At 48.5% G+C, this 26,827-nt stretch overlaps 1 protein-coding gene across 15 annotated transcripts in view; it reads right to left on the bottom strand.

The window, feature by feature from the left end:
* Positions 1-33: 33 nt before the first annotated feature.
* The window catches only part of Sec31b (SEC31 homolog B, COPII component), a 30,333-nt gene continuing 3,539 nt past the window's right edge, over positions 34-26,827 (bottom strand). For 2 of the 15 annotated variants that reach the window (XM_076563160.1, XM_076563159.1), the window contains 24 exons: positions 26,561-26,684; positions 20,572-20,767; positions 20,266-20,361; positions 18,683-18,826; positions 18,009-18,151; positions 16,162-16,261; positions 15,875-16,036; positions 15,262-15,351; positions 12,356-12,586; positions 10,915-10,989; positions 10,573-10,671; positions 10,183-10,282; positions 9,458-9,636; positions 9,084-9,210; positions 8,420-8,565; positions 7,629-7,802; positions 7,009-7,170; positions 5,491-5,653; positions 4,345-4,656; positions 4,059-4,117; positions 3,696-3,854; positions 3,317-3,427; positions 2,830-2,901; positions 1,258-2,648 (listed from right to left, as the gene is read on the bottom strand). In XM_076563160.1, coding sequence (XP_076419275.1) covers positions 2,469-2,648; positions 2,830-2,901; positions 3,317-3,427; positions 3,696-3,854; positions 4,059-4,117; positions 4,345-4,656; positions 5,491-5,653; positions 7,009-7,170; positions 7,629-7,802; positions 8,420-8,565; positions 9,084-9,210; positions 9,458-9,636; positions 10,183-10,282; positions 10,573-10,671; positions 10,915-10,989; positions 12,356-12,586; positions 15,262-15,351; positions 15,875-16,036; positions 16,162-16,261; positions 18,009-18,151; positions 18,683-18,826; positions 20,266-20,361; positions 20,572-20,767; positions 26,561-26,684 — 3,404 coding nt within the window. In that variant the 3' untranslated portion in view covers positions 1,258-2,468. Of the gene's footprint in view, positions 147-1,256; positions 2,649-2,829; positions 2,902-3,316; positions 3,428-3,695; positions 3,855-4,058; positions 4,118-4,344; positions 4,657-5,490; positions 5,654-7,008; positions 7,171-7,628; positions 7,803-8,419; positions 8,566-9,083; positions 9,211-9,457; positions 9,637-10,182; positions 10,307-10,572; positions 10,672-10,914; positions 10,990-12,355; positions 12,587-15,261; positions 15,397-15,874; positions 16,037-16,161; positions 16,262-18,008; positions 18,152-18,682; positions 18,827-20,265; positions 20,362-20,571; positions 20,768-26,560; positions 26,685-26,827 lie in introns of those variants that run through there. The other 13 variants (XM_076563153.1, XM_076563152.1, XM_076563155.1 and 10 more) reach the window with 12 other exon arrangements.

Here is a 26,827-nt window from a genome sequence, read left to right on the forward strand (position 1 = left end):
GGCGGTGGAGGGAGGGGAGGGCAGGCCGGGGCACTCGCCTATTGTCGGTCTGGATTGGATGCTTCCAGTCATTCGTTTCCTTTTAATTAACCCACATTCCTGGAGGAGAAATATTTATGTTGGCTCCCATAGAGGCAATCCGCAGACTGGAAAGAAAAGGGAAGAAAGCCTGTCTTAGCAAAACAATATCTCTAAAGAGCTCCAGAAGAGAAAATAGGGGGAACAAAATGCCATTAAAACAGCCTTCTACCCCCGCCGGAGTCAATGAAAACTTCATTTCACATGTTAATCCGCCACTCCGCCCGCCCTTTCTCTCCACACAACACCTTTTCCGAGAGTGTTTGGGAAAAGTCTCCACAGTCAGTACACAGCTCCCTGCGGCTCAGACTTCTCCTTGTGTTAGTTCAGGGCCCCAAGTGGGGCTCTCGCTCCAGCAGCCGCCCCCCCCCCCCTTTAATTTAAACAAAGACTTCAGAGTTCATCAACCTCCCACTGAAATTCACAGCTGCTGAACAAACTAATCCCCTCTCCCGGCCTTTCTTCCCTTCAATGGGCTCTTGGCTTCAAAGACACTTTGGGAAAGGACTTTGCTGGGGCTCACACTGCTTCATCAATAGAAGTTAGCACAAGTATTATCTGAAGAGCAAGTGGCTTTACAAACAAATACTGCCTAACAATCCCTCCCCCCAAACACACGCATCTAGCCTGCAGACATGATGGGGTCGACAACAGGGTTAGGGCCGGTTCCCCCTGGCTCCACACCCAGGCCCTTTGTGCAGCTGAGCTCAGCCCTGAAGTGGTGTGGGGGAAACCCTGCAGCTAGCTGTCAGGCACAGATGCAGACAGACAGACAGACAGACAGGGACACACACACACACACCGAGCAGTGTAGCTACATACGCTGCAAGGAAAAGCTTGCTGCCCGAGTCCATGGGTCTATGCTTTAGAAAATCATTTTCTTGGGCTGGAGAGATGGCTGCTCTTCCAAAGACATGGATTCAGTTCCCAGCACCCACTAGGCGCCTCTTCTGGCCTTTGTAGGCACTAAGTACTAAACATAGAACACACTCACACATGCAGGCTAACCACTCATACACATATTTTTTATGTTCTTTTCCTCAATATTTTATTCTTATCTCTCCCCAGACCTCTCCTCCTGCCTTCCTATATAGTAGAGGAAGCACGACTTCTCTGTTCTTGAAAGGGAAGCATCAGCAAAGTAGGATCCAGAGGAGACAAGGATTGGGAAACGACTTTGGAAAGCAAGTCACTTTATTGCACTGTTTAAGAGGTCAGCATGGAAATACAGCCAGAGAAAGCAGTTCAGAGACATAGGCAGCTGAGGGAAAGAAGGGCCCTGGATCCATGAGAAGCCGGGCTCTGATTCCAGAGTCGGGCTTAAAAATCGCAGACTGGATAGTGTAAGGCCTAGGGCCAGGCTCAAGCCTGGGTGGGCAGTGTCAAAGGTCATTCTCTACAGCAGTGTTCTTAACCTTCCTAATGCTGTGACCCTTTAATAGAGTTCCTCAGTGTGACCCCCAGCCACAAAATTATGTCATTGCTACTTTATAACTGCAATTTTGCTACTGTTATGGATTGTAATATAAATATCTGTGTTTTCCCATGTCTTAGGCGATCCTTGTGAAAGGTTTGTTTGACCCCCCAAAGGGGTCATGACCCACAGGTTGAGAACTGCTGCTCTACAGGCTTCTACCTCATACTCTAAACAAAGGCACTTCATTCTTCCACTGGCCACCTAATACAGCCCGCCCTGAGTAATGCTAACACACGAGATACAGCCCGCCCTGAGTAATGCTAACACACGAGATACAGCCCGCCCTGAGTAATGCTAACACATGAGGTACAGCCCACCCTGAGTAATGCTAATACATGAGAAGTTTTCATTTTTTAAAGGTCCAGTTTCCTCTCTTGATTTTGCTCAACACCCACACCCAATCCTCATGTCCATGACTTGTTGAAAAAGTGGCCATCAACCAACTCCCTGGGGCTACAATAAAATTGACCTTAAAATATGAAGACAGAGGCAGGGGGGACAGGACAGTTGGACTCCAGCTCCAGAAGAGAAAGAACAAGACTCACAAGATGAGTCATGGCAGAGGCAGACTGAACCGATGACAGACTCTTGACCCTCTCTGAACCGTCTGAACAGAATATCTCTGGGTGAGACATTCTGGTGCAGACCCTGTAGGACTTCCAGCTTAGGGAAAGGAAGACCGGACTCTGCGCTCCACCTCCCAGGCTGAAAGCACCCTAGGAAAGCCCAGGTGGGCAGGCACAAAGAGGGAGGAAACAGGCACTCAGCCGGTGTGGAGCCAAGCCCCAGCATGCCTAGCCGGCAGCAAGGGGAAATACTGGGAGAAATAAACACAACCTATTGAAAACCTCCCGCTCTGCACGCGGAGGTGAGCGACATCAGAAAGGCCTCCTGGAGGAAGAGGCTGCCCGGCTTAGCCCTGCAGCTTGTGAGCGATGGTGAGGACAGCCTTCAGGACAGGCATGAAGCTGGACACCTCGCTGAAGCTGCTGCAGGCCGCCACCTGGGCATGCACCGCAAGGCCCTGCTCAAAGCCGCCTGCATCCACACATCGGGCAACTTGGTGGAGCCCAGCCAGGACGTGGGGTGAGAGCTGTGGAGGGATTGACCCTGAGATTAGGTGAGGCCAGCCCAGCCCGGACCCTGACAGCAGAGAAAGGACAAGCGGGCAGGTTGCTGGCTCTGAGACTGGGAGGAAGGGACTCTGGGCCTCTCTGACTGTGGCTGGCAGTGGACAGGCGCCAGGCAGAGGCCGTCGTCAGTCAGGTACTCACCGACCCCTCACAAAGTTTTTCATATAGACATTCTAGACGTTGGGCCGCCTCCTCCAGCTTCCTTTTTGTTTTCTGCAGGGAGGAAAATGGATCCTGACCCCACCCCTGAGGCTCACACTGTACAGCACTACAAACACCCCTGAGATATACCAGCTAGCACGGCTCAGTGCCATTTCCTGCATTTCACAAAGTGGAGGCCCAAAGATGGCAAGAGACTTGCCCGGGTGGCCGACACAGCTAGCCAGGGAGCTTTCTTCTGCCAACGCCCCCTTTGCTAAAGGCCTTGCCCCTGCGAATCCCCATGCTCTTTGGTCCTGCTCTTGAGAAGTGGGACTTAGACTCCAGGCCCTCCCCACTTCATTTGGACATCAAGGACGTGCAGACACAGTCAATGTGTGCGGGACAGTAAGGGAGCAGCTGGTCTCCACCCGAGGCACTAGCAGCCTTCCGAGGATGTGGGGGGCACTGGGGGGAGGGTCAGACCTACTAGGTCAGTGGCAGACAGAGAACAGCGCTGGAGAAGTGCCTCGAAGCTGTCCTTCAGGCACTGATGTTCTGGGGGCAGCTCCTTCCTTCCCGGCTTCTCAGGAGGCAGCTGCTGCAGTTGTTAATGAGGAGCAGTGAGGAAGAACTGTCCGTCTGTCCGCACGGCCTCCCTAAGGCTCAGTCACCTGTGACTCGAGGTCACGCTTCCCATCAAGGCCAAGCTACCCCACCCCCACTCCCACCCCTCACCCCCCTCCTCTGCAGGAAGGACATCCTCAGCTCAGGCTCAAGGATTACTTCTACCTTGAGCAAGGAATCCAGTCTCTATGATCTCACTTTTCTTGCCCACACAGGACTGGAAAGCCTCCCAGGGGACTCACTGTTCTGGTCACCTGCAGGCTGCCTTCTCTTGGGGCTCCGGGAGGAGACCAGCTCACACTAGAGACTTGGGGCTGTGGCGGCAGGGTCTGTCCTGGCTCAGGGCCGAGGCTCATAACTGGAGCTGTGATCGGTGCTGGAGGTATAAATGTCTCTGGCAGCTGAGGAGATGAAGAAAAGCATAGGAGTGAACTGTGAGATGCTACAGGCTCTGAGTTTGAACAAGAAACGGCGGCGAGCAGGGAACTGGGAAACAGAAAGATGTGTGCAGGAGGAAGAGGCAGAGACTAACTCAGAGCAGGGCAGGGCTGAATAATTCTTAAAGGACTAAAGAGTGGATCACCGGGCAGGGAAAGGTGCATGACCTTTCTCCTCGGGAGCGTTTCCCAAGTGGCTGGAGCAGCTTGCCAGGCATCCTGGGGTCCTAAAGAACATAAAAAAATGGGGGTTCTAAGGACATGGTCAAGGACCTTGGAAGCGTTTAAAAGCTGGGAAAATTATTTTGGTTAGAGTTGGCCATACTTCCCTCTGTAGATCGGTCATACTCTAGCTGACAAAAGGTCTTGGCAGAAAAAAGACTCCCAAAGTAGTCGTGGGAATGGGGGAGTGAGGCAATGACCCCCAAGAAGAAGCCATGGAAAGAAGACTGACCTGGATGGGGAGTCCAGATGCCAGTGCTTGGGAGGGTCCTGGAGCATGGAGCCCCTGGCCCTCCAGGAGGGCCAGCCACAGGAAAAGTGACAGGAGAGCCTGAGGGCGGGGAGCTCAGAGGGTTGGGACCTGGTGGTCCCATAGGAGCCAGAGGGAGCAGCCTGGGAGTCTGAGGCAGCAGGGGACAGCCAGGCTGCATGGCGTCTGGGGATGCCGTGGGTGGACAGGGACCGGGAAGAGGCCATGTTCCAGAGAAGCCAACCGGGTTTGCAGCGCGAGCACTCTGTCCTAAGAGCTGCGGCTGAGGTAAAGCTGAAGGAGAAGAGAAACCGGTACTTTATCATTAACTTCATCTGGGGAGAGACTCAGGCCATCACGCAGGAACAAATCAGCAACACAAAAATAAAAGAGGGAGTGTGGTGTCACACCTGCGTGACACCTGGGAGGCTGAGACGAGATCTTTGGAGACCAAGAGTTTGCAACCAAGCGGGAGTCCAACCCCCCCCCCAAAAACCACTTGTAAACCCACACCTGATAATAACAAGGAATGATTAGCACATGCAGAGAGAAATCTACAATTTTCCAAGTACTTTTTAACTGTTGTCCTTATTTGACCCTCAAAATAATCATAGTGAATTGAAATGACTGACATCGTTACTTCGGTATACTGTCAAAATTACCAAGTCATTAACCAGAGGGGGGGGGGAGGGGGACGGGGACGGGGGACGGACAAGAGACAGAGGGGGAGAGATGGAGAGAGACAGAGAGAGAGGGAGAGACAGAGACAGAGAGAGACAGAGGGAGAGAGAGAGAATATAAGGGGGGATTCAGTAAAAGACACTATTAGGAATTCAGACTTCAATCTCAAAGCAATTTTCCCAAAAAAGAATTGCAAAAAGTTATTAAAAAGACAAAACAAGCTGGATATACCCCTGTAGTTCCAGCACTTGGAGGTAGAGGCAGGAAGGTTAGTTTAAGGTCATCCTTGGCTACACAGCAAGTTCGAGGCTAGCCTGGGCTACAAGAGACTCTGTCCCCAAACAAAACAATGTTCTCTCTAGGCATTGTCAGCATGTACTGGGGAGGCAGTATGTCTGTCTCTCCTGAGACCTTGGTACTTCACCAGAATAGACTTCCCTTACTCACCAGGGCCCAAATGCAGAGGCAGGGTTGCCTGGGGCCCAGGTACCCTGTAGTCACCTGTAGACTGTGTCTGTGAGCCCTGAGAAGGGCTGGGCTGGGAGGGTATGAAGGGCATCACTAATGATGGCTGAGCTGTGGCCCTTGGCCTTGCAGATGGAGCTGGGACCTGTGAAGAGAGAAAAAGGTCAGGGAGCTGGTGTGGTGTGGCCAATTCTTCCAACACCGGGGTCAAGCCTAAGTTCTTCAGTACAAATGCCAGATTCTCGGCCTTCTACTTCCCATCTGGTATTCCTTTATTTAACCCAATCCCAAGACCACAACCCACTGACGTTTTAGCAGTTCCTCCAAAGGCCGTTGTTTCCTCCGCTTTGCACATCTGCCCCCGTGCCTGAAACAGCCCTAAAGTGCCCCTCCCTTGTCTAAATAACGTGATCCAGAGCAGCCAATCAAGGCTGGTGAGATGGCTTGTTACACATGGTGGAAGGAGAGAACTGGTTCCCACAGTTTGTCCTCTGACTTCTGCATATGCACCATGGCACACACGCACGCCCACATATGTACACACGCACACACACACACACACACACACACACACACACTATAATACATTCACAATCAATCTCTTTTTCAGGGGCCAGGTGGTGGTGGTACATCTCTTTAATCCCAGCACTAGGAGGCAGAGGCAGGTGGATCTCTGAGTTCAAGACCAGCCTGGTCTACAGAGCAAGTTCCAGGACAGCCAGGGCTACACAGAGAAACCCTGTCTCGAAAACAAAACAAAACAAAACAAAACCAAAACCAAGCACCACCAACAACAAAAAGAAATCTCTTTTTCAAGTTCAGTATTGTGGTGCAGGCCTAGTACTCAGTAGGAAGAAGCTGGTGAATCTCTGTGAGTTTAAGACCAGTCTGGTCTACATAGTGGTGGTTTGAAAGAAAATGGCCCCCAAAGGGAATGGCATTATTAGGAGGTGTGGCTTTGTTGGAGTAGGTGTGGCCTTGTTGGAGGAAGTGTGTCACTGTGGGGGTGGGCTTTGAGGTCTCCTTTGCTCAAGCTATACTCAGTGTGGTTGGTACACAGTTCACTTCCTGTTGCCTGTGGACTCAGATGTAGGACTCTCAGCTCCTTCTCCAGCACCATGTCTGCCTGTCCCACCACAGTGATAATGGACTAAACCTCTGAACTGTAAGCAGCCACCACAATGAAATGTTTTTCTTTGTAAGAGTTGCCGTGATCATAGTGTCTCTTCACAGCAATTGAAACCCTGACTAAGACAACCTTAGCTTTCCACTAGATGAACTATGTGAGGGCAAAGATTATATTTGTGTCCCTTATGTTCTAAGAGCCTAGTGTTTGTTCAATAAACAGTTATTAAAAAATAACTGAATCTAGTATGGCTCTATGAAGCTATGAATTTCTATCTTGTTTTGTTTACTAAAATATTCCAATGTCTACAACCATGGCTGGTCCATAAATATGTTTGAATGGATGAATAAATGAATGAACAGACAAGCTCTCACCTGGTCAGGAGGCTGGGATCCCATTCTGTAGGATAACTTCTCTTTGGGGTGGAGGGCAGTTCCTACAGCAACCCGGGGAAAAGGAAAAGGGGGAGCCTGTTGGCCCAAGACGGCGGAACCTTGGGCGTGAAAAAGCCGATCTCTCAGCTGCTGAACCGCTGGCTGGAGTTGTAATATGGAAGAGCCGTTAGAAAGCTAGAACAGGCGAGCGTCTTGCAAACAAGCTTTGGATTACTGTCTATGTTCCTCAGTAACCTGAAGAGACCCACAGTTCTCTAGTCCCTGCCAAACACTTGCATGCCCCCCACTCCTGGCTGTTCTCCCCTCTGGGAGTGCCCTACATGCCCTTCTCTTTGAAGGTCCAGTCCAACTGTTTTAAGCACTGGAAAGTCTTCCTTCACTTCTCCAGAAAAACCAGCCTCTTCCCTGACGTGCTTAGTGCAATCCTCTGTTACGACACTGGAAATTACTGATACGGTCTCTCCTAACAGACTGGGAGCTGCCTAAGGGATCTTATTTCTCCCAGGCACTACAGCATTAGTATAGTGCCTAAAACATGGATATGCTCAGTGTCAGATCAAGGAATAAGATGATTTGGTCTTTATCATGGCCACCCTCACCTGGATGCAGTCACTGGGTAGGAAGCTCATGGCAATGGCCAGGCTGCCCTGGGCTGCCAGGAGATTGGCGTACTGGGTGAGCCTGTAGACTGTGGCAGGACCTGGGCTCATCTTGTCAGAACCCTGCAGTAGTTCCAAGCTCCTGCTAAGGACCATCACCTTCTCCATCAGGTCCTGTAGGGACAAGGATGAAGGTGATCAACCTCTTCCAAGCATATCTTGCTGTGTCCAGGTGGCTCACCCAGGAACACCATACCATGGAAACGAGGGCACCTGGACACACCATGGTGAAGGCAACAGACAGTCACATGTCAGAGACATGATAGAGGAGGCCTCACTCCTAGGCTGTTAAGGCTGGGATCAATGGGCTGCATCCAGGCCTTGGGTTCTTATGCATCTCTGTCTCCTCTCGGTACTTTCTGTCCCTTCTTGATAGTATGTCGTCAACCAGACTCTGCTATACTTTCGTCTCATGAGACCCGGTCTCCTCACACGTCTGTGACTTTACCTTCTCTGCTTACCCACAGAGCACCTGATAGAGTTTAGATCCATAGCATGTTTCACAGAAACTATTAATCAAATATTAAATTGACTTGTATGATGAATCCTTGGATGGGAAAATTTTATGAAAGCTCATACCCAAGCTCGCATCCTGAGGGAATAAGGTGATCATTTCATCCTTGGGAGAAGGCATCAGACACTGAGGGCTCTCTGCTCCTCCCTAGCACCTGGAGTGGCCGGAACTCGGCAGGGAAGAGGGGAGTGGCCGGAGCTGGGCAGGGAAGAGGTACCTGCAGAGCCACGGGGCACGAGGCTGGCTGGCATTTTGCCCAGCTTTCCACCAGCCGATCCACACTTCCTGAGCACACAAAGCAGAGTCTGGCCTCAGAAGTGAGTGCCCTGCCTCCCTCCTGCTCCAGCCGAGTTCCCAGCACGTCTGTGGAGAGATGCAGATTTGATTGACAGCACAGCTTCCCTGCGCTGCTCTTCCTTCTCGTATTTGGAAACAAGTGGACTAGCGTGAGCTCTGACACAAGAGTGTACAATCGCTCCGTGGTGAAGAGCACACACTGCTCTTCTCGAGGGTGAAGGTTCAATTTCCAGAGCCCACACAGCAGCTCACAGCTCTCTACAACTCCAGTTCCAGGAAATCTATTTCTGCCTTCCCCGGGGGCCAGGCATTCACATGGTTCATTCACTTATATACATGCAAGCAAAATACTCATATACATAAATAAAGATAAAAAAAGAACTCTTTTAAAGAAAAGCTAACTCAGACTGACCTTGCTCTCTAGAGAAAGGCAAAGAACTTGCCACAAGATGTGACACAGAGGAATAGGAGAACATGTGAGCTACTATAGTCCCTGCCTCCTGGCGAGCCCTGCCTCCCAGAGTCCCGGCTGACTCTTTGTCTCCTCCTCTATAAGTCTGTTGACGTGCTGGAGTCACACCTACCACAGAGCTCAGGGAACTTCTCTGGCTCTGAATATGTCAGCAGCAAAGCCAGTGCCTCTCTCCAGTTCTTCAGGCTGCAGGCACATACTAGGTCTTTCCAATTCTTCTTTACAACACAGGCTAGAAGCTGTACTGGGCAGAAAGGGAAAGAGACCCTCAGCCTTCCATCCAGCACAGTCAGTCGGTGTCACACACAGGGAGGTTCCAATAAAGCCACTCATGTCAGAACACTCAACAGGGCTAGCCATGAAGTAGAGGTCCTTAGAGCAGGGACACAGGTGGGTTCTGAACACCAGTCCCAAGGCATGGATGGCCTCTGCCTGTCCAGACCCAGGTAATCCCCCTCCCTTCTTCTCCTGCATGATGGACAGTACCGGAGAGATTTTGGTTCTCCTCTTGGCCAAGTAATGTTCTTGTGTCCACCTCAGCAGCTCCGCACCCCCAGCCTGAGCCAGGATGATGGCATCAGCAAAGCGCTCTTCCCTCAGACACAGCTCCACAGCAGGCCGCAGCTCCCCCAGCAGCAGGGCCTGACTCAGGAGTCCATCAGTGTCTGCACACAGGGGCGCCCCCACCCCGTCAGCCAGCCCTCGTACGTTCACGTCTTGTCCCTAAGACACCACATCACCTTCCCCCTTTGGTTCCAACTTTTCAGAGAAGGCTGAGGATGTGAAGGCTTCCTCCAGGGTGTGCTTGGAGGCCTGTCTGCAAACTCTATCTCTAATTCAGCCTGCCTGGTTCCACAAAACTCCCACATTTCATTTCTGGGCAACAAAATGTGGTGTCCCAGGGTGCCGTGGTCCAACTGTAACTTTCTAACTTTCTAGGACTCAAAGAGAGAGGGCCTTGTGTGCAGAATCTCAGGCATGATGTATGCTTGCTCAGCATGGGCAAGGTCACAGTCCTTTTAACAGGAAGACTAAGGGATAGAAAAAGGACCGTAGCAGAGGCCATCTGTAGGCAGCACCCATTTTAGACTCTGACTAGAGAGAGCACTAAAAGGCCCACCCAGAGTTGAGATTTTAGGTGGGAGGCATGAGATAATAGGGACTCTTAAAACCAAAAACTCTGGGTCACCTGCTTCCCCGGGGCCAGGTACCTTCTGTGGTGGGGATCTCCCATGGAGTCATGTTCTGAGGAACCAGCTCATCAAAGAAGGCCGAGGATGCAGAGGCTTCCTCAGTGGTGTGTTTGGAGGCCTGTCCACAGAAGGACAGATGTGACTGCGTAGGAACCAAAACCAGAAAAGAGAGCTCATGCTCTCAAACGAAGCTCTACTATTTGGGCCCGAGCTCACAAAACGAAAAGAATGCGCAGGTGGCTTTGGGGAGTGCCCTGTGGACTCCATGTCCCACTCTGGCTCCAAGAGAGCAGCGACGCCTCCAGAAGTCTACCGAGAACAGGTAAAGGGCCAACGGGGAGAACGGTCCCTAAACAGCAGGTCTCCCGTGCAATAACTCAAGTCAGGTGGCCTGGCCTCCTACCATACCTGGTGGCAAAAGGGGTGTGGTCTCTCACTTTTGAGGTCAACTGCCTCAAGTCGAGGGCTTCCCCCTAACTTCAAGTCCTTCTTCAAGCATGTGTCCACCTGTGAGGAGAGCCTTATGAATACCAGTCTCCCAGTGCAGGCTCCCCCAAGTCTTACGTCACCCCAACCATGCACCACACCTATACTCTCCAAGATCCTTCACCCACTTTTCTGGAGAAGTCCTAATTCCAGGGGGTAAAATACACATCTGTGGTAAATGATGGCCGGGTGACCTGGGGCAGTTTCCTCCAGCAGGGCTATTTGCTCTCTAAGGCAAGCGTGTTTCAGACGTGAAAAGCTTACCTTCTTCTGGAACTCATCTTTGCTGAACCCTAACAGCCTGAGGAATTGCAGCCTAGAGTCACGCTCTAAGGTCACCTAAGGAACCGGAAAACGCAGAAACATTTCCATTACATGAATGTGAATGACCCTTCTCCTATGCCATGGTGGACATCGGTATGAGTGTACCCTCAAATACAGTTCCACATGCCATCAAAAGTACCCTCACAACACCGGTGCTCCCTCTTACCTTTCTTCCTCCGATCTGGTTTTTGCTGGGCTGTGGACAGCATTGTCACAACCCTTTGCCACTTCTGCATGAGAACTGTCCCTTCCCTTGACTTCCTAACTCAGTTACCCTGGCAACCCAGTGAGAGTAAAGCATTGGCTGTCTGGAGGCACTTCTGTTGTAGTTGATTGGTTATTGCATGTGGCCTGAACTATGCAAACCATATATAACCGACATGGATACCATGTCAGGGTTTTTTGGTTTGTTTGTTTGTTTTTAGCTTCATGGACTCTGGCTACTGGACATATTCCTTTGTGGACTCTGAAACTGGCTGTTGGCCTTTCTGCCTGAGCAGTTCTAAGTCAGGACACCTTATACACCTGCCTGTGTCCACCTGGGTCATCTCCTTGTGTCTGAGCTGTGTGGGGAGCTAAGGAGAACTCTGAATTGATGTATCAAGTACTGGAAAGACTTTACCACAGGACAGTGCCACTGACACTACCCTGTGATAAGCTGTGCTCCTGGTCTCCAAACTCTCTGAGGAGACTGATGCCAAGTGGAACCCACAGTGGCCCTGAGATGGACAGCTTTGAGTATCCCAGTTTACCTTTATTTATTTATTTTGTGTGTGTGCACATGCGTGTGAGTGTATGCACATGTGCTTTTGTATGTGTTTACATGTGAATGTGTGTGAGAGAGAGAGGAAGAGAGAGAGAGAGAGAGAGAGAGAGAGAGAGAGAGAGAGAGAGAGAGCTGTAGTTCCAAGCCTCATGCATGCTAGGCAGGTACTCTGCCACAAGCTAGTTCTCTGTCTGCCACAAGCACACACTCCTCCATGTTAGAACTTGACAGAGTGAAGACTAGGACTACATCCCTGGTGCTGACGTGGAGTGACCCAACAGGGACCTGCCCTGAGTTACATCAAACAAACCCCAAAACTTTTTATGTTCATCAATCCCTCCAATGAATCTTTCCTTTGGCATGATACTATGAAAGCATTTGCCTTGACTGGTAAAATACCCAGGACACCAACAATAGCATCTTTTCAAGTGGCCTTTGAGCCTCTAGAAAGGGTGAAGGTAAAGGATAAAGACCCTGTGTCCAGAGAACATAAAAACACCGAGTCAGGGATGTGCTTCTTGAATGGGTCACAGTGTGCTTGCTACATCTCGTGGAGTTGCCAAGGGCTGAGGTCTGGATCTTTAGGGAAGAGCAGCCAGCCTTCAAGGCTCCTACCTTCAGGAACTGCCAGAGCATCTTTTCACATGGCAGTGAAGCTTGCTGAATCTTGCTCTGACAATAATTCAGGAGATTTCCGGATCCCAAGGCCTCCTGCAGCACAGCAGACCGTGCCAGGACGTCTGAGTCTGTGACGACTTGACTGAGGTAGACAAGGCGGGGGCAAGGCTGGGGCATCTGATGGACAGGGATGCTGGGAAGGCCAAAGGTAACCAGCTTTCCCCCAAACTGGTGAGAAAATGTAAAAAAAGGGAAAAGATTATACTTTCAAGCCAATAGCTAACACCAAGTTAAGATTTCAGAGAAGGCTATCTGTTGGACAGGCCTTGGATAATGTGGTGGTTTGAATGAGAATAGCCCCCAATAACTCATATATTTGAATGCTTGGTCATCAGGGAGTGGCACTACTTGGGAAGGATTGGAAGGTGTGGCCTTGTTGGAGTAGATGTGGCCTTGATGGAGGAAGTGTGTCACTGAGGGTAGGCTTTGAGGTTTCAAGGGTCCAAGCCAGGTCCAGTGGCTTTCTCTCTTTTTGCTGCCTACAGATCTGGATGTAGATCTCTCAGCTACCAAGTCTGCCTGCATCCTGCCATGCTCCCCCACCTTGATGATAATGAACTAAACCTCTGAAACTGTAAGCAAGCCCTCAATTAAATGCTTCCTTTTATAAGAGTTGGCCTGGTCATGGTGTCTGTTCACAGCAATAGAACAGTGACCAAGACAGACGGGAAACCAACAGAAAGTTGGTAGGATGGAACAGGATCAGGAACTGAGTGCCAAATGGGCCCTCGTTATAATAGCAATTATTATAATAGCAATCTTACTATCACAAGCTTCAAATGTCACCTCATGGAACTCTCCCACTTCCCACTCCTAGTACCACCACTCCTCAGGCACCTAGTGTAGACACAGTGGTGCTCTCCCAGGCTGTACACACCACCACAGCCAAGCTTATCGTCCAGGGTCTTGTTCAATGTCTCCAATGCGGATACTCTCCTTCCCACACCCTTTGTGAGCACACCTCCATTCCTAGAAGTGCTTGCTAGCCTTTGTCTTTTTCCACTCTTCCAACCCAGGGCTTAGAGCCTGCCTGTTGCTCACACACCCCTGCTGCTACCCACACTGTATGATGGTTTGACAGACCACAGAAGAACACAGGCATGCACAAAACCCGAAAAAGTCAGGGCCAAACATGTCTACCCAGCAACTTTCTTCTCGATCATTTATGTGACTGCTCCACATTGCCCACTTCTGGGTCGTTACCTACAACATCACCCCATCTGAGGCCTCTAGCCAGCCAAATCTGACACTTCACATCAAGCAGATGACACAAAGCCAGAGCTTTAGCGACCCTTCCTCCAACCAGTCTCAATCTTGGCCACACAGTGAAACACCTGGAAAGCTCTCCAGTCACCAGGCCACACCCCAGACAAGGACACCAGGAGCTGGGTGAGAGTAGCATCAGTCATTTTGAAACCCTCAAGTTATTCCAGTGTTTTACCAAGACTGACACACTGCCCCACTCCCTAACTAGTCATTATTTCCCTTCCTAACCCACTTGCTTAGTGAATTCTCCAGTCATAATTATATCGCTTACAGAACAAACTTTAGAGCACAACTTAGTGCTCAACAAAACCATTTCAATTATTATAATTTCCATAGTATTTGACAATGTTACAGAATGCTGGGCTGGCAGGCACTGCTACTTCTGTCTTACAAAGAAGATACTGAAGTCCTGAGGGGTTAAATGACTTCGAGTCATTTAACTAATTAGCAACAGAGCTATGACAAGAACTCTTCACCTGACTGCCCCTGCCATTTTTGTTGTTGATGGCGGTGGTGTGAGTCATTTAAACCCAAGACCAGGGCATGCTAAGCAAGCGCTCTCCAGTGAGCTCCATCCCAGTGCCCACTCCTCTTCTTTTATAAAGACATTCCTAAGTCATACCTTCATCGTAAAACCGCTGCCTCTAAACACAAGAATCCCCTCTTACACATCTTTTTCCCTTAGATCAAATCCAGTATCTAAAGCAGTGTGTCGGGTGCTTCAGGGCCTTCTTGCTACTCAAACTGTGGGTCCTCAAACTAGAAGCAAGATACCATCTGGAGACTTGCTGGAAAACTGGGGATCTTGAGCCCTATATCAGATCCATTAAACCAGAACCTGAGTTTTAGTAAGATCTGCAAGTGACCTTTATTCACATTGGAGTTTAAAAGGCTCTGCTCTGGGGATATGAAAATCAACAAGGCACTTCCTAGCCTTACAGAATCTATTACTTAGCAGAGTCTCCAGATATAGATACACAATATATGTTATATTATATTATATCACATTATATTATAGTTATAGAATCACAGGAGTACAAATCTCTATAGAGATTAACTAAGATTAAGAACAGGTATCATGGAGAAAGTGGTATTAGGAAGTCTTCAAAGTCCACTGTGGGATTCAGTGGACATAGGAGGGAAGATAACTGAAATACAGGGGACTCCTAAGAATGAGACAGAAGAAGAGACTGGGAAGGGAATGGAGCCCCACGGATGGACAGCCTTAAGCCTGCAAGGCAGCGGAAGCTCAAAACTTTTGAGTAGAGGAAGGACAGGGTAAAATCTACTTGTTTTTTTCTTTCCTTCCTTGTGTTCCTTGCCAGCAGTCCAGACATGTAAGAGTTACAGAAATCTCAGGGGCAGTCTCAGGCTGTTTGTCATAAGCAGGAGGTCTAAAGCAGCAGATGTCTTTTAGACAGGACTGGCAGGTCAGTCAGGTTGCAGAGTGTTGGCGGTGAAGGGAGAAGTGAGATTAAGCATCTGCGTGAGGGTGCAGCTAGACAGACACCAACTTGGCTCCTTGCTGGGCCCCTGCGAGGCACTGCATGCAAGCACAGCACAGGACCAGCACTTACAGCAAACGAAACGCCTGCTGGCCTTCTCATCCACCTGGGGGCCTTCTTCAAGGGCGGGATTAGTGACGCTGGAGCCGCCTGCTCAGGCACCTGCAGCAGTGGGAGAGGGTGCCCCTTGCTGAAAGAAGAGGAGATCTGGAGGGAAGGGACACCTGTGTCACCAACATCGAGGGGAACTCAGCGAGGAACTCTACCTACAATCTCAACTGGGGGATGAGTCCTTGGGATGCCCAGTTTGATGCAGAAACAGAGACTCCCCCAGTCTAGGATATGGGGGTGAGGGTGAGAGTGCATGGAGACTCAGATGTGTGGGCCTCTTGGAAAGCTATATTTAAAGTCTACACTGGAGTGTAACACAAAGTAGATATGCAGCAGAGAGGGAGATACGTCAGCTCACACTATGAGATAACAAACCTCAAATAGAGCTTCAGAGTGGATAACAAGAGTTAGGATGACGGTTTCCTTCAGAGTGTGGCAGGATAGATCCCTCTAAAACCCACAGCCTGGTCTCCCTCTCCTCAATAGCTCCCATTTCTTCCTGAGCTATGTGTCCTTTCTTCCCTAAAACACAGACAGCTCCTCCCTCCAGAACTCTCTACCAAGCCCTGCAAACCTTGTCGGCCTGCCTCACGTGCTGGACCTCCCAGCTCCTACCCATCACAGAGTACAAACTGATCCAGCCATCGGAGGAGACGGCAGAGAAGACAGGAGGGTTCCGAGGGCACCACTGAACATCAAAGCACCAGCTGTTCTGTGTGGGCAGCTTGTAAACCACCTGCCGTGAGAGCATAACCATTAGGAACAGTCCAGGAGAGGCTGGCTTAGGCCACTCAGAGCACAGCCGGGATCCCTCTGCTATCACACCTCCATCACAGCGTGCCCGCAGAAGGACCAGCCTACCTCACTGCTTGCCAGGTTCCAACAAAAGATCTGGTTGTCTTTGGCACTGCTAAGCAGTAGTTCAGCATCAGCCTGGCTCCATGACATTGACAAGATCCCCCTAAAAATGAGAACCAATGTTTGTTGAATGCCAGCTCTGAGTAGGTGCCTCATACATCTTAGATAAGACTCAGCTCTTATCTAACAGATAAGAGCTTCAAAACAGATGATCTAACTTCAGTTTTCAAAGAAGAAAACAATGCTGTGAAAAGTGAGTATCTGTCAGATGAAGGTGTGAGGACTTGAGATTGATCCCTGGTGCCCATGGAACCAAGCCCGGCAAGGTAGTGCATGTAATCCCAGCACCGGGCAGTCAGAATCACGAGGATTCCTGGGGTTCACTGCCAACTGACCTTGCCCAATTAGAGAGCTTAAGACTCAGTGAGAGACCCTGTCTCAAAAAAAAAAAAAAAAAAAACAAAAAACAAAAAACAAAAAAAAAAACCAAACAGGTAGATATCTACTAAGGAACACCTGAGGTTGACCACTGGTCTCTGCACACATGTTCACACTACATGTATACATGCATGTATGCCTGAGAGAGCATGAACACAGAGAGAGAGAGAGAGAGAGAGAGAGAGAGAGAGAGAGAGAGAGAGAGAGAGAAAGGGAGAGAGAGAGAGAAAGAGAGAAAGAGAGAAAGGGAGAGAGAGAGAGAGAGAGAGAGAGAGAGAGAGAGAGAGAGAGAGAGAGAGAGAGAACTAAAGGAGGAATAAAGGCACCATGGCCCCTTGTTAGAACACATTGTGCTGGGTGGTGGTGGCACATGCCTTTAATCCCAGCACTTGGGAGGCAGAGGCAGTCGGATCTCTGTGAGTTCGAGGCCAGCCTGGGCTACAGAGTGAGTTCCAGGGAAGGCACAAAGCTACACAGAGAAACCAAAAAAAAAAGAAAAAAAAAAGAAAAGAAAAAAAGAACACATTGTGTCCTCTGAGGTGGGCCCAAGAACTATAGCTTCAGAGACAGGTCTTCCTGAACAGATAGGAGCCAAGCTGCTTATTAAGATGTCTTGCAGGAGGCTCCCCACTCAGAGAAAAGAACACTGTTCTCAGAGCAGGACCTAGGACTTTCCCAAGGAGATTGCTATACTTTGGGTTTTGTTTGTTTTATGAGACAGGATCTCATCTGTGTTCAGGCTTTGCCTCCTCCTCATTATGTAGCCCAGGCTGGCCTTGAATGCCCAGCAATCCTCCTGAGTGCTAGGATTAGAGGCATGAACCACTACATAGTTTATAGCTTAGACGTTAACTAAGGGCGGGCATGGTAGCAGATGCCTTCAATCCCAGTACTTCAGATGTCAAGCATCTCCCAAAAGTCCATGTGTTAAAGTCTGGTCCTCAGAGAGGGGCTCCTGGGAAGTAGAGAGGCCTCAAATGACAGGACAGATAGAACAGTGAAGGCTCTGAAGAAGATGCTCTCTTCCTAGATCTCTTCTGCTCCCTGGCCGTGAGATGAATGGCTTTGGTCCCTATGCACTCCTGATAAAATTTGCTACCACATCACAGTCCCCAAAGTAAGGATACTAGTCAATCATGAACAGGGAACAAAGCTTTTCCTTTACAAGTTAATTCCTTCAGGTAGTTAGTGATAGAAACTAACACAAGGGTTAATTTGCTCTAATATTTCTCATGACCCCATCCCTGGGAGAATATGGAATTCCAGGCTCTTCTCCATAGGTCCAGACTCCAAAGGAACTCCTCTTAGAGAGAAAGCTAGTATTGGCTGTGCTCTCTGCAATGGCTTGGAAGACGTGGACGATATTAGCAGCTAAAATGAGGCTGAATGTGCGGATGGGTTTGACACGCTACCTGCTGTGGTTCTCCAACACCATCAGGGGTGAGGAAGCAAAGCGCAGGTCCCACAGCTGGATCACCGGGAGCCGGTCATCTTCTGAGCACAACACTAACTGGGTGGCTATGTCCGGGTGCCAAGCCAGGCCTGAGCAGTTCATCTGTGGGCAAAGGAGATCCTGATGGGCGGTAGAACCTAACTTCTCAGACTATGCATCCCTTCTGCTCAGCTGGAATCAGACTACTCCGAGGCTACCTTTGGTCTCTTCTATCTGGATGGGAACAACCCAGCCATCAGGGGATAAGTAATGACTATGAGCAAGCAAGGCATGCTATAAGAATCTAGATCAACGCCGGGCGTGGTGGCGCACGCCTTTAATCCCAGCACTCGGGAGGCAGAGCCAGGCCGATCTCTGTGAGTTCGAGGCCAGCCTGGGCTACCAAGTGAGCTCCAGGAAAGGCGCAAAGCTACACAGGGAAACCCTGTCTCGAAAAAACCAAAAAAAAAAAAAAAAAAAAAAAAAAGAATCTAGATCAGCTGGTTAGCTTCCCAAGCATTCACTCTAATAGGATCTCTGCCATGGGGCTGAATCCTCACTCCCAACACTTGAGAATGGATCCCTGACTTGGGCGAGAGCAGCTCCAACAGAGAGAAGCCAGAGTTCAGGCCTGTGCTCTGGCCTCCTCCTCACCCTGCTGCTGTGGTCACTGACTTTGATGATGGGCTCATTCTTCCTGAGATCCCACACAACTGCCTTGCCACTGGGGTGAGCAGAAGACAGGATGTGCTGGACTTGGCGGTTCCAAGACAGTGCTTTGATGTCTTCTGGGGGTGTCTGGGGTAAGATAGTAAAAACGACAGCTGTCATAACCTGATTAAGTGACATCCACCATTCTACTCCTCTCTACAGCCCACACCAAGCCCCAAGGAGGCAAGAGGTTCCCCCCACTAAGACAGGCTCAGAGCTGAGGTACATTTTCCCAGAAAGATGCTTTAAAATATTGGTACAGTACTCTTTCCCCATTCTGTAGGCTGCCATTTTGTTCTAGTGATACTATCCTTTCTTCGTCTTACAGAAACTTTTCAATATCACGAGGTCCCATTTATTAATTGTCGATCTTAGTGCCTGTGCTATTGGTGTTCTGTTCAGGAAGTGGTCTCCTGTGCTAATGTGTTTGAGATGATTTCCACTTTCTCTTCTATCAGGTTCAGTGTATCTGGATTTGATCACTTGGACTTGCGTTTTTGGGTCGGTGATAGATAAGGATCTGTTTGTAATCTTCTACATGCTGGGTCCCCTTGCCCAGCCTTACTACATGGGGAGGTGCTTAGTCTCACTGCAACTTGATATGCCATGTTTTATTGATACTCATGGGAGACCTGCCCTTTCCTAAACAGAAATGGAGGAGGAGTGGATTGGTGGCGGTGGTGGGTGGGGAGAGATAGGAACAGAGAGTGGGGTGGGGGCAGGTACTGGGAAGTGAGGAGGGAGGGGAAACTGTGGATGGGATGTAAAATAAATAAATTTATTTTTTAGAAAAAATATTGGTATGGAAGTGGGAGGTAACAGCTGGTATACCTGGGTTTAGCATCACACCTGAGTTCTCTTAAAAGTATAGAGTCAAGATTAAAAAATAACCCCCCTCTCTAGGACAGAGAAGGAGAGGGGGGGAAATCTGAGAAAGGAAAACAGATACGAAGAGCCCCAGAAAAGGGAAGCAGAAAGAGAACTTTTGGGGTACCGAGTGCTAGCCGACTCACGATTGCTTCATAATAAAGTACAAGACAGGGAAAAGTAAAAAGATAAGCCAAGCTACAGACTGACAGAGAGCCCTACCCAGAGCCCTGCCAGACCCAAGAGCCACACAGAGAGGCCGCTCTTCCCCCCCCCCCGCCCACAAAAAGGATGGTGATGTGTCCAGGGTTGCACTCTGGCTCCATCCCTACTGAGCACAGGACCTACCCAGCCCTGTCCCCTCAACTGTGATAAATATCACGCCTTGCCTTTCTTGGTGTCTTTTGATCCCCCTGCCCTTCACTTCCTTCCAGAAATTCTTTGAACAGCTAACAACCACCATGAACCAAGTACTAGGCACCCCCCCTCTCCTGACTCTTGGGTGGCTAGTAGAGTGTCAGTCTGTGGAGTTTTATTGCCCTCCAGTGGTAAAGCCTGAAATCTCTGGTACTCTGCCGGCTCCAGAATTCAAAACTTCACCTGGGAAAACCAGCTGCACACACTAAATGGCAGCCCCAGGCTGGAGGGAGCCTCCTCACCTGTGACTTGGATCCAGGGGTCATTGGAACACTCAGGTTGTTCAAATCCCAAATGAAGATTTCAGAATCACTGGCTCCTGAAGCCAGGAGATTGCCCTGTGTGGATATAAATATAAATATAAAAGATATTTCTAAAGACGCCCTCCCATCTCAGAAAGAGAGAGGGAGGAGAGCCACACTTGGGAAACCCAGAGCCTCCCCCATCGCAGCCTGGAAGGGTTCAGAGCTACAGCCTAGAAGCCACAAGAGAACACTCCCATTCAGAATGCCGTGCCGTGCTCGATCAGATCAACTGAGACACAGTACCTGGAAAGGATTAAAGTCCAAGGCCCTGACGGCCCCTGTGTGTTTCTGTCTCTGGGCAATCAAGGGCTCCTTTCCTGAAGAAAGGATGTGGGTCACATTGTACAAAGTAAGCATGCCATTGTCTCCACCACCAGCAATAACCCCAGAGTTTTCCAGAAGCCCATTGCCAAAGCTTCCCCAGATTAGCTTGTGAAACCTACAAAGGAAAAGAACTTAGTTACATGACAGTATACAGAGGACAGACATCTTTGCCAGTATCTACTACCATGCAGGCTTCCCAGCCCAAGTCTGAATCTGCTTGTCTGTTTTCCTTGTTCTCCAGACCCATAAGGGAAGTCTCCTGTGCCCGACTTGCCCTTTCTTTAGAAAAAATATAGTCTATGTTAAACTAGAATCCAGAAAGCCACTGCCTGAGTAATATGGGAGTATTTTGTTTATTTTTGTTTTGTTGTTGTTGTTGTTTGGTTGGTTTGGTGTTTTGAGACAGGGTTTCTCTGTGTAGCCCTGGCTGTCCTGGAACTCACTCTGTAGACCAGGCTGGCCTAGAACTCACAGAGATCCACCTGCCTCTGCCTCCCGAGTGCTGGGGTCAAAGGCGTGCACCACCATGCCCAGCCTGTTTTTAAGTTAACATTGTGAGCTGTGAGGACCAAGTGATGCACTCTATTTGAAGAGTTATCATGGTGTCTACATAGACAGCTCAAATAGTAAAATAACACAACCTGGCCAGGTGTGTATTTGGAAATTACAGGCAGGAGGATCAGGAATTCAAGATCATCCTCATCTTACATAAGCAAGTTCAAGGCCAGCCTGGGCTACATAAAACCCTGACTCAAAAAAAAAAGTCAACTTCATTTACTGATGACTTGTTATATAATAGATAGTATTTTAAGTGCTTTACAAGTGTTCACTAGTTTAACATTTAGCAGTTCTATGAAGAAGTTCTATTATACCAATTTCAAGTTAAGGAAAGTGAGTTTGGAGAAGTTATAAGCTTCTGTATGCAAAGCTACAATATCAATTCATCTTCACAAAGCTAAGTGAGTCAAGGTTTAGAGTCTATTTCATCCAGAGCCTACCCTGGACAAACTAGAATCAGGCTCCCTAGAACAACTGTTGTCCCATCTGGAACTGGAAGTGAGAAGACCTTAGGGTCTCCCTTCAGCCTGTCTTTCCCTCGTGGCTGGCCCACTGGAACGAACATGTAATTGTCATGGGCCAGCTTTGAGACAGAGGCACAAAATACTAAGTACCCCAAGTGGGAAACACTTTGCTGGCTTTTTGAGGATACGTATAACCAAAACAAAACAAGCCAAAAAACAAACAAACAAACAAACAAAAAAACAGTGCTAGAGTTTTGCATAAAAGAAAAATTCAAACCCTGGGTCTCCTAGAAAAAAAGTTGGGGTCTTATGTAAAGCCACACAGGAAAATATTTGAAAACTGGAAGGAGAGAGAGAGAGAGAGAGAGAGAGAGAGAGAGAGAGAGAGAGAGAGAGAGAGAGAGATCCTGTCTCTCCCTCTCACTGTGGCTAGCCACGAGAGAAGATTTCACATCAAATGTCACTCGATCGCTAAGAGCATTGAAACATTTCCACACCCTGAGAGCAGTCATCCAGGGAACCGGGTGAACAAGAACTGACAGAGAAAGAACTCTTCACCTGGCATCTGAGCAGAGCCAGCTTGGCAAGAGCATGAAGCTGAGCACAGGCTGGGCCCCCGTCGGAAGAACGGGAAAGCGACACAACTGCAGTGACTCTGCAGCCACCAGCAGACAGGGAGCAGTTTTCTAAAGTGGCACCAGTCTCTGTGGGGCAGGGGAACGAGCCCGTACGGACTCAAGAGGGCGTCACGTTGTCACATGAGAACGCGTGGAATTCTCGGATCAAGGTGTTCCTAGGATAATGATGAGCTACAGCTGAAGACCATGGTTCACTATTCCTACAAGAGGCCAGGAAACAGAAGGTCCAGAGAGAGACAGGCCACCGGAATCGACATTTGAACAGATGTTCTAACGTGATTCAGAGAAGCAGCCAGGGCTGAGCATCAATGCACAGCAAATCGGGGTAGAAGAGGAGACACTGACATTCATAGACAGGCACAGCCCTAGCAATCAGATCACAGCTGTTTCCGGCGGAACGAAAGGGATGAGGATGAGGAAGAGCTGAAGCCTCATGATCAAGAGGCTGGACCAGCTAAGCTGACCTGAGAGCAGCACTCAGCGCCTCAGGACTACAAACGCCTGCTGCATAAACTCTCCCTAACATGGTTTGATTCACGTCTTCATTTGAGATTTTGCTCTCATTTAATTGGGTTCCTTTTGAAAAATCCCAACTTCATAACAGTTAACTAAAGTGAAAAAGAGTTTGTCCATATCCGGAGTAAATGAGCCAGGAGAATCCAGTCTCTTTAAGAGGCAGAATGGAGAAAGCAGGCCCTCGCTGGAGAATGGCAGCGGCATGGATGGGCCCACTGGAGAGGCAACACACTCTTCTGAATGCCTGACAGGCACAGGCATTACTATTTCTACTTTATGTCCTGAATTAATAGTGGAGAAAATAGTCAGAAAAGTTGGATTCTATGCCCAAGAAGACAGTGAACAGCAGAATGAGGTTTGAACCTGGGTTTATGAAACAATAAAGGCCACATTCTCTCTACCATATGATTTCGATGCAGCTAGAAGGGAGGGGAGTCTGGAGCACAGAACCACCAAGGGAGGCACACAGAATGACTTTCTCTCCAGCTAAGTGTTCATTGTCCCTCAGCACCCAATGAGAAGCCAACCTTTGCAGTGGCTAGCTGTTCTGTCTATCACCTTGAAGCACCACCCCCAGAGATGTAACTGCCCTAAGTACCTGCCCCTGGGGCATGGCTCGGGGCTACTCTTAAGACTTGAGACACACTGTAGGCCGCTCTCTTCACTCCCTCATGGGACAGTCTCAGACGGAAGAACAGCGTGGGACCGTGCCTCACCTTTTCCAGGACCCTTCGACAATTCCTCTGTTCTGTCTTGTGAGTTTTCCTTTCTTAATAAATCCCTTTGCCCTTTGAGCAGACTCCATGGATTTCTCACTTTAAACCTTGTTCTCCGAGGATCCAGAGAACTGAGATAAAGGTTCAGTTTATCACCCAGATGAACCACCCACTTCCCCTATGTTGTTTCAAGATGGGGTCCTACAGAGATTCTGCAGATATTCAGAGATCTGGAGTCTCAATGTAAGCTGAAGGAATAGAGCAGCAGGTCACACATTGACCTCCAACCTCATTCTGCCATAGCCCAAGAAGATTCTCCCCCAAACCCTTCTTCCATAGTGATATTTGTCTAACAACCCACACGGCTTCTTCAGTGCGCATGCTGATCTGCACTGACCCTGCTTGCGTCAGGTGGCCTTTACCTATAGCAGGTTTTCTTTTGGGCCACCAACCAGCTCCCAAATCACGACACTGAGATTTCTTATTAGTTATGAATGCTCGGCCTTAGCTTGTGCTTGTTTCTGGCTAGCTTTTTTTCTTTAACTTAATTTAGCCTGTTTCTCTTCATCTACGTTTTGCCTTGGGGCTGTTTACCTTTCTTTCCTTCTGTATGTCCTACTCTGTGTCTCTCTCTCCTAGATTCCTCCTCCTACTTATTCTCTCTGCCCACCAGCCCTGTCTGTCCCTCTTCCTGCATCGCTGTTGGTTATTCAGCTTTTTATTAGACCAATTGGGTGCCTTAGGCAGGCAGAGTAAAACAAATGAAACACACCCTTACGTAGTTAAAGTAATATTCCACAACTTTTGCCATGATGTCTCTTCAATCTATCTATAGCTTAAGTTGGCCCTTATTGATACCTCCATAGGTACTTCAGAACATTGCTTTCCATCAAATATTTCTAAATAGGGAATATTTCTCAGAGGCATCATAAATTAAGGGAAAAGGGGGCAGCTTCAGGGCCCAATCTGACTGAGGGTGTGAAGAAAAAAAGCAGGCAGAGGAAGAGAGATTTTGGAAGAATATGTCTTGCTAGTAGGAAAAGGTATAAGAGAAAGGATTGGGTGTGTCTTAGTCAGTATTCTATTGCTGTGGAGAGATGCCATAACCCTGGCAACTCTTATAAAGAAAACATTTAACTGGGGCTGGCTTATAGTTCAGAGGTTTAGTTCATTATCATCATGGTGGGAAGCATGGTGGCATACAGGAAAACATGAAGCTGGAGAGGTAGCTGAGAGTCCTACAACTGATCAGCAGGCAGCAGGAAGAGAGAGTGACACTGGACCTGGCTTGACCATTTGAAACCTCAAAGCCCACCCCCAGTGACACACTTCCTCCAACAAGGTCACACCTACTCCAACAAGGCTACAATGCCTAACAGTGCCACTCCCTTTGAGCTTACGGGGCCATTTTCATTCAGACCACCACAGAGGGGTTTTGTTTTTAAATTTGTATTATTAAAATTGTGTTTGCGCATGGTATATGTGTGATACATGTGCTACAGCACTCACGTGGAAGTCAGAGGGCAACTCTATGGACTTAGTTCTCTCCTTCCACCTGCATGGTGGGAGTTCTTCATGAAGTTCTGGGGACTGAACTCCAGTTGCCAGGTTTTTGCAGCGAGCATCTTTTCCTGATGAGCCACCCCAACAACCCCCAGGGAAGTTTTAAGGAATAAAAGGGAAAGGAAATCTCCCACAGAGAAAGTTGGGAGAGATTGAGTGTAAGATCTGGATGCATGTCTCAGTAGGTTCTTAGTGAGAAAATTCAGGGCAGTCAATGTAACTTACTAAAATGACACAGTCTAATTAGCATCACAGCTAGGCACAACCCAGCACAACTGTGCTTTCCATGAGAGCACGCACAAGATAGACTTGCAGAAGCAAAGGAAGAATAGAGGCCATCAGTAATCAGATGGAAGGCTGCCTTCAAGACTAGCAATCTCTAAATTAGACAAGAAAATTTACTGGGCTGGAAGAAAAAGACTTACATACTTAGTCTAAATTATATATATATATTATATATATATAAAATCAGTAGATCAGTAGTATGGTAATATTACTTATATTAAATATGAAGTCGACTACAATGAATATTCACATTTTTTTCTGATGGTATAAAAACTTACAGACTATTATATCAGACTACAAGCACAATCTTCACAAAACCCTTAAAAAGGCAGTGGAGAGCCAGATACAATGGCAACACATCTGTAAAACTAGCTACCCAGGAGGTTGAGTTGACAAGATTGTGAGTTCAAAGCCAGTCTTAGCAAGACCTTGTCTAAAAAATAAAAGCAGTGAAATAATAGAAGGGAGCAGACTTAGCACTCAGAGAGGAACATATTTCAGTGCCAAGTCCAGCTTCTTGGGACTTCTATTACCCATGTAAAATGGAAATAATGGAATTTACAATTTAGGCTTATTCTGAGGAATGAGTAAAATATACAGGGTCCCAATGATACTGCCTTGCACACTGAGCTCTACAAGAACTTCTTGTAGACATTCCTGCCAACAAAGGGTGAATGATCCTCCTTTCATTGCTGTTACACAATATACCCAAGAAATCCATGAGCATCCAGCTGGCCAGAGCCAGGAAAACTCTGAGTACCCAACCAGCACCTAAGAGCCATGAGGAGAGATCACTCATTCTCCTCCTTGTTGGCAGAAGAGTGTGACATTGTGTAACGTTGATGTTTGAACAAAAGCCAAGGGAGGAAGGAGTCAATATCCCTGGGTTCAAAGAGAGACCTGGTGCTCATGTCCTGGCTTGTGCAGGGCAGCTCTATTACCTGCATCCTGCCTGATACTGCTGTTGCTGCTGCTGACTGATAAGGTGAAAATGGTTGGTTTTCAAATCCTTTTGCACAGAATTAGCTCCTCTGAGACTTCACAGAACTCCTGTTCCACAGACTTATCACATCGTGATCCCTGAGTTGTATACACCACCCCCAGGACCTCTATTAGTATATTCATCAGGGTCTGACCTGAAAACCTACTCACAGTCCCATCATAGTACCTGCTTGAGACAGAAAGACTTCCTTTGTGTTTCAAGTCCAGAGAAGAGTCCCTGAAATCAACCTCAAATATTTCCAGTGTGGCATTTGTGCTAAACGAAGCATCTAGTTGCTGGGCAGATGTTCCTAGTCACAAGAAAAGAAAGGAAGAGGCAGCAAATGAACAATATATGCGTGGATTTAGTTCGTGAATATGGCAGGGAGTCGAAAGCAAACAACAGGAGAGAGTTAGTATAGCCTTCCTCAAGAGCTAACCCCAAGGAAAGCAT

Source organism: Peromyscus maniculatus, chromosome 1 (assembly GCF_049852395.1).
Source record: "Peromyscus maniculatus bairdii isolate BWxNUB_F1_BW_parent chromosome 1, HU_Pman_BW_mat_3.1, whole genome shotgun sequence".
In the NCBI taxonomy this organism is placed as follows: Eukaryota; Metazoa; Chordata; class Mammalia; order Rodentia; family Cricetidae; genus Peromyscus; species Peromyscus maniculatus.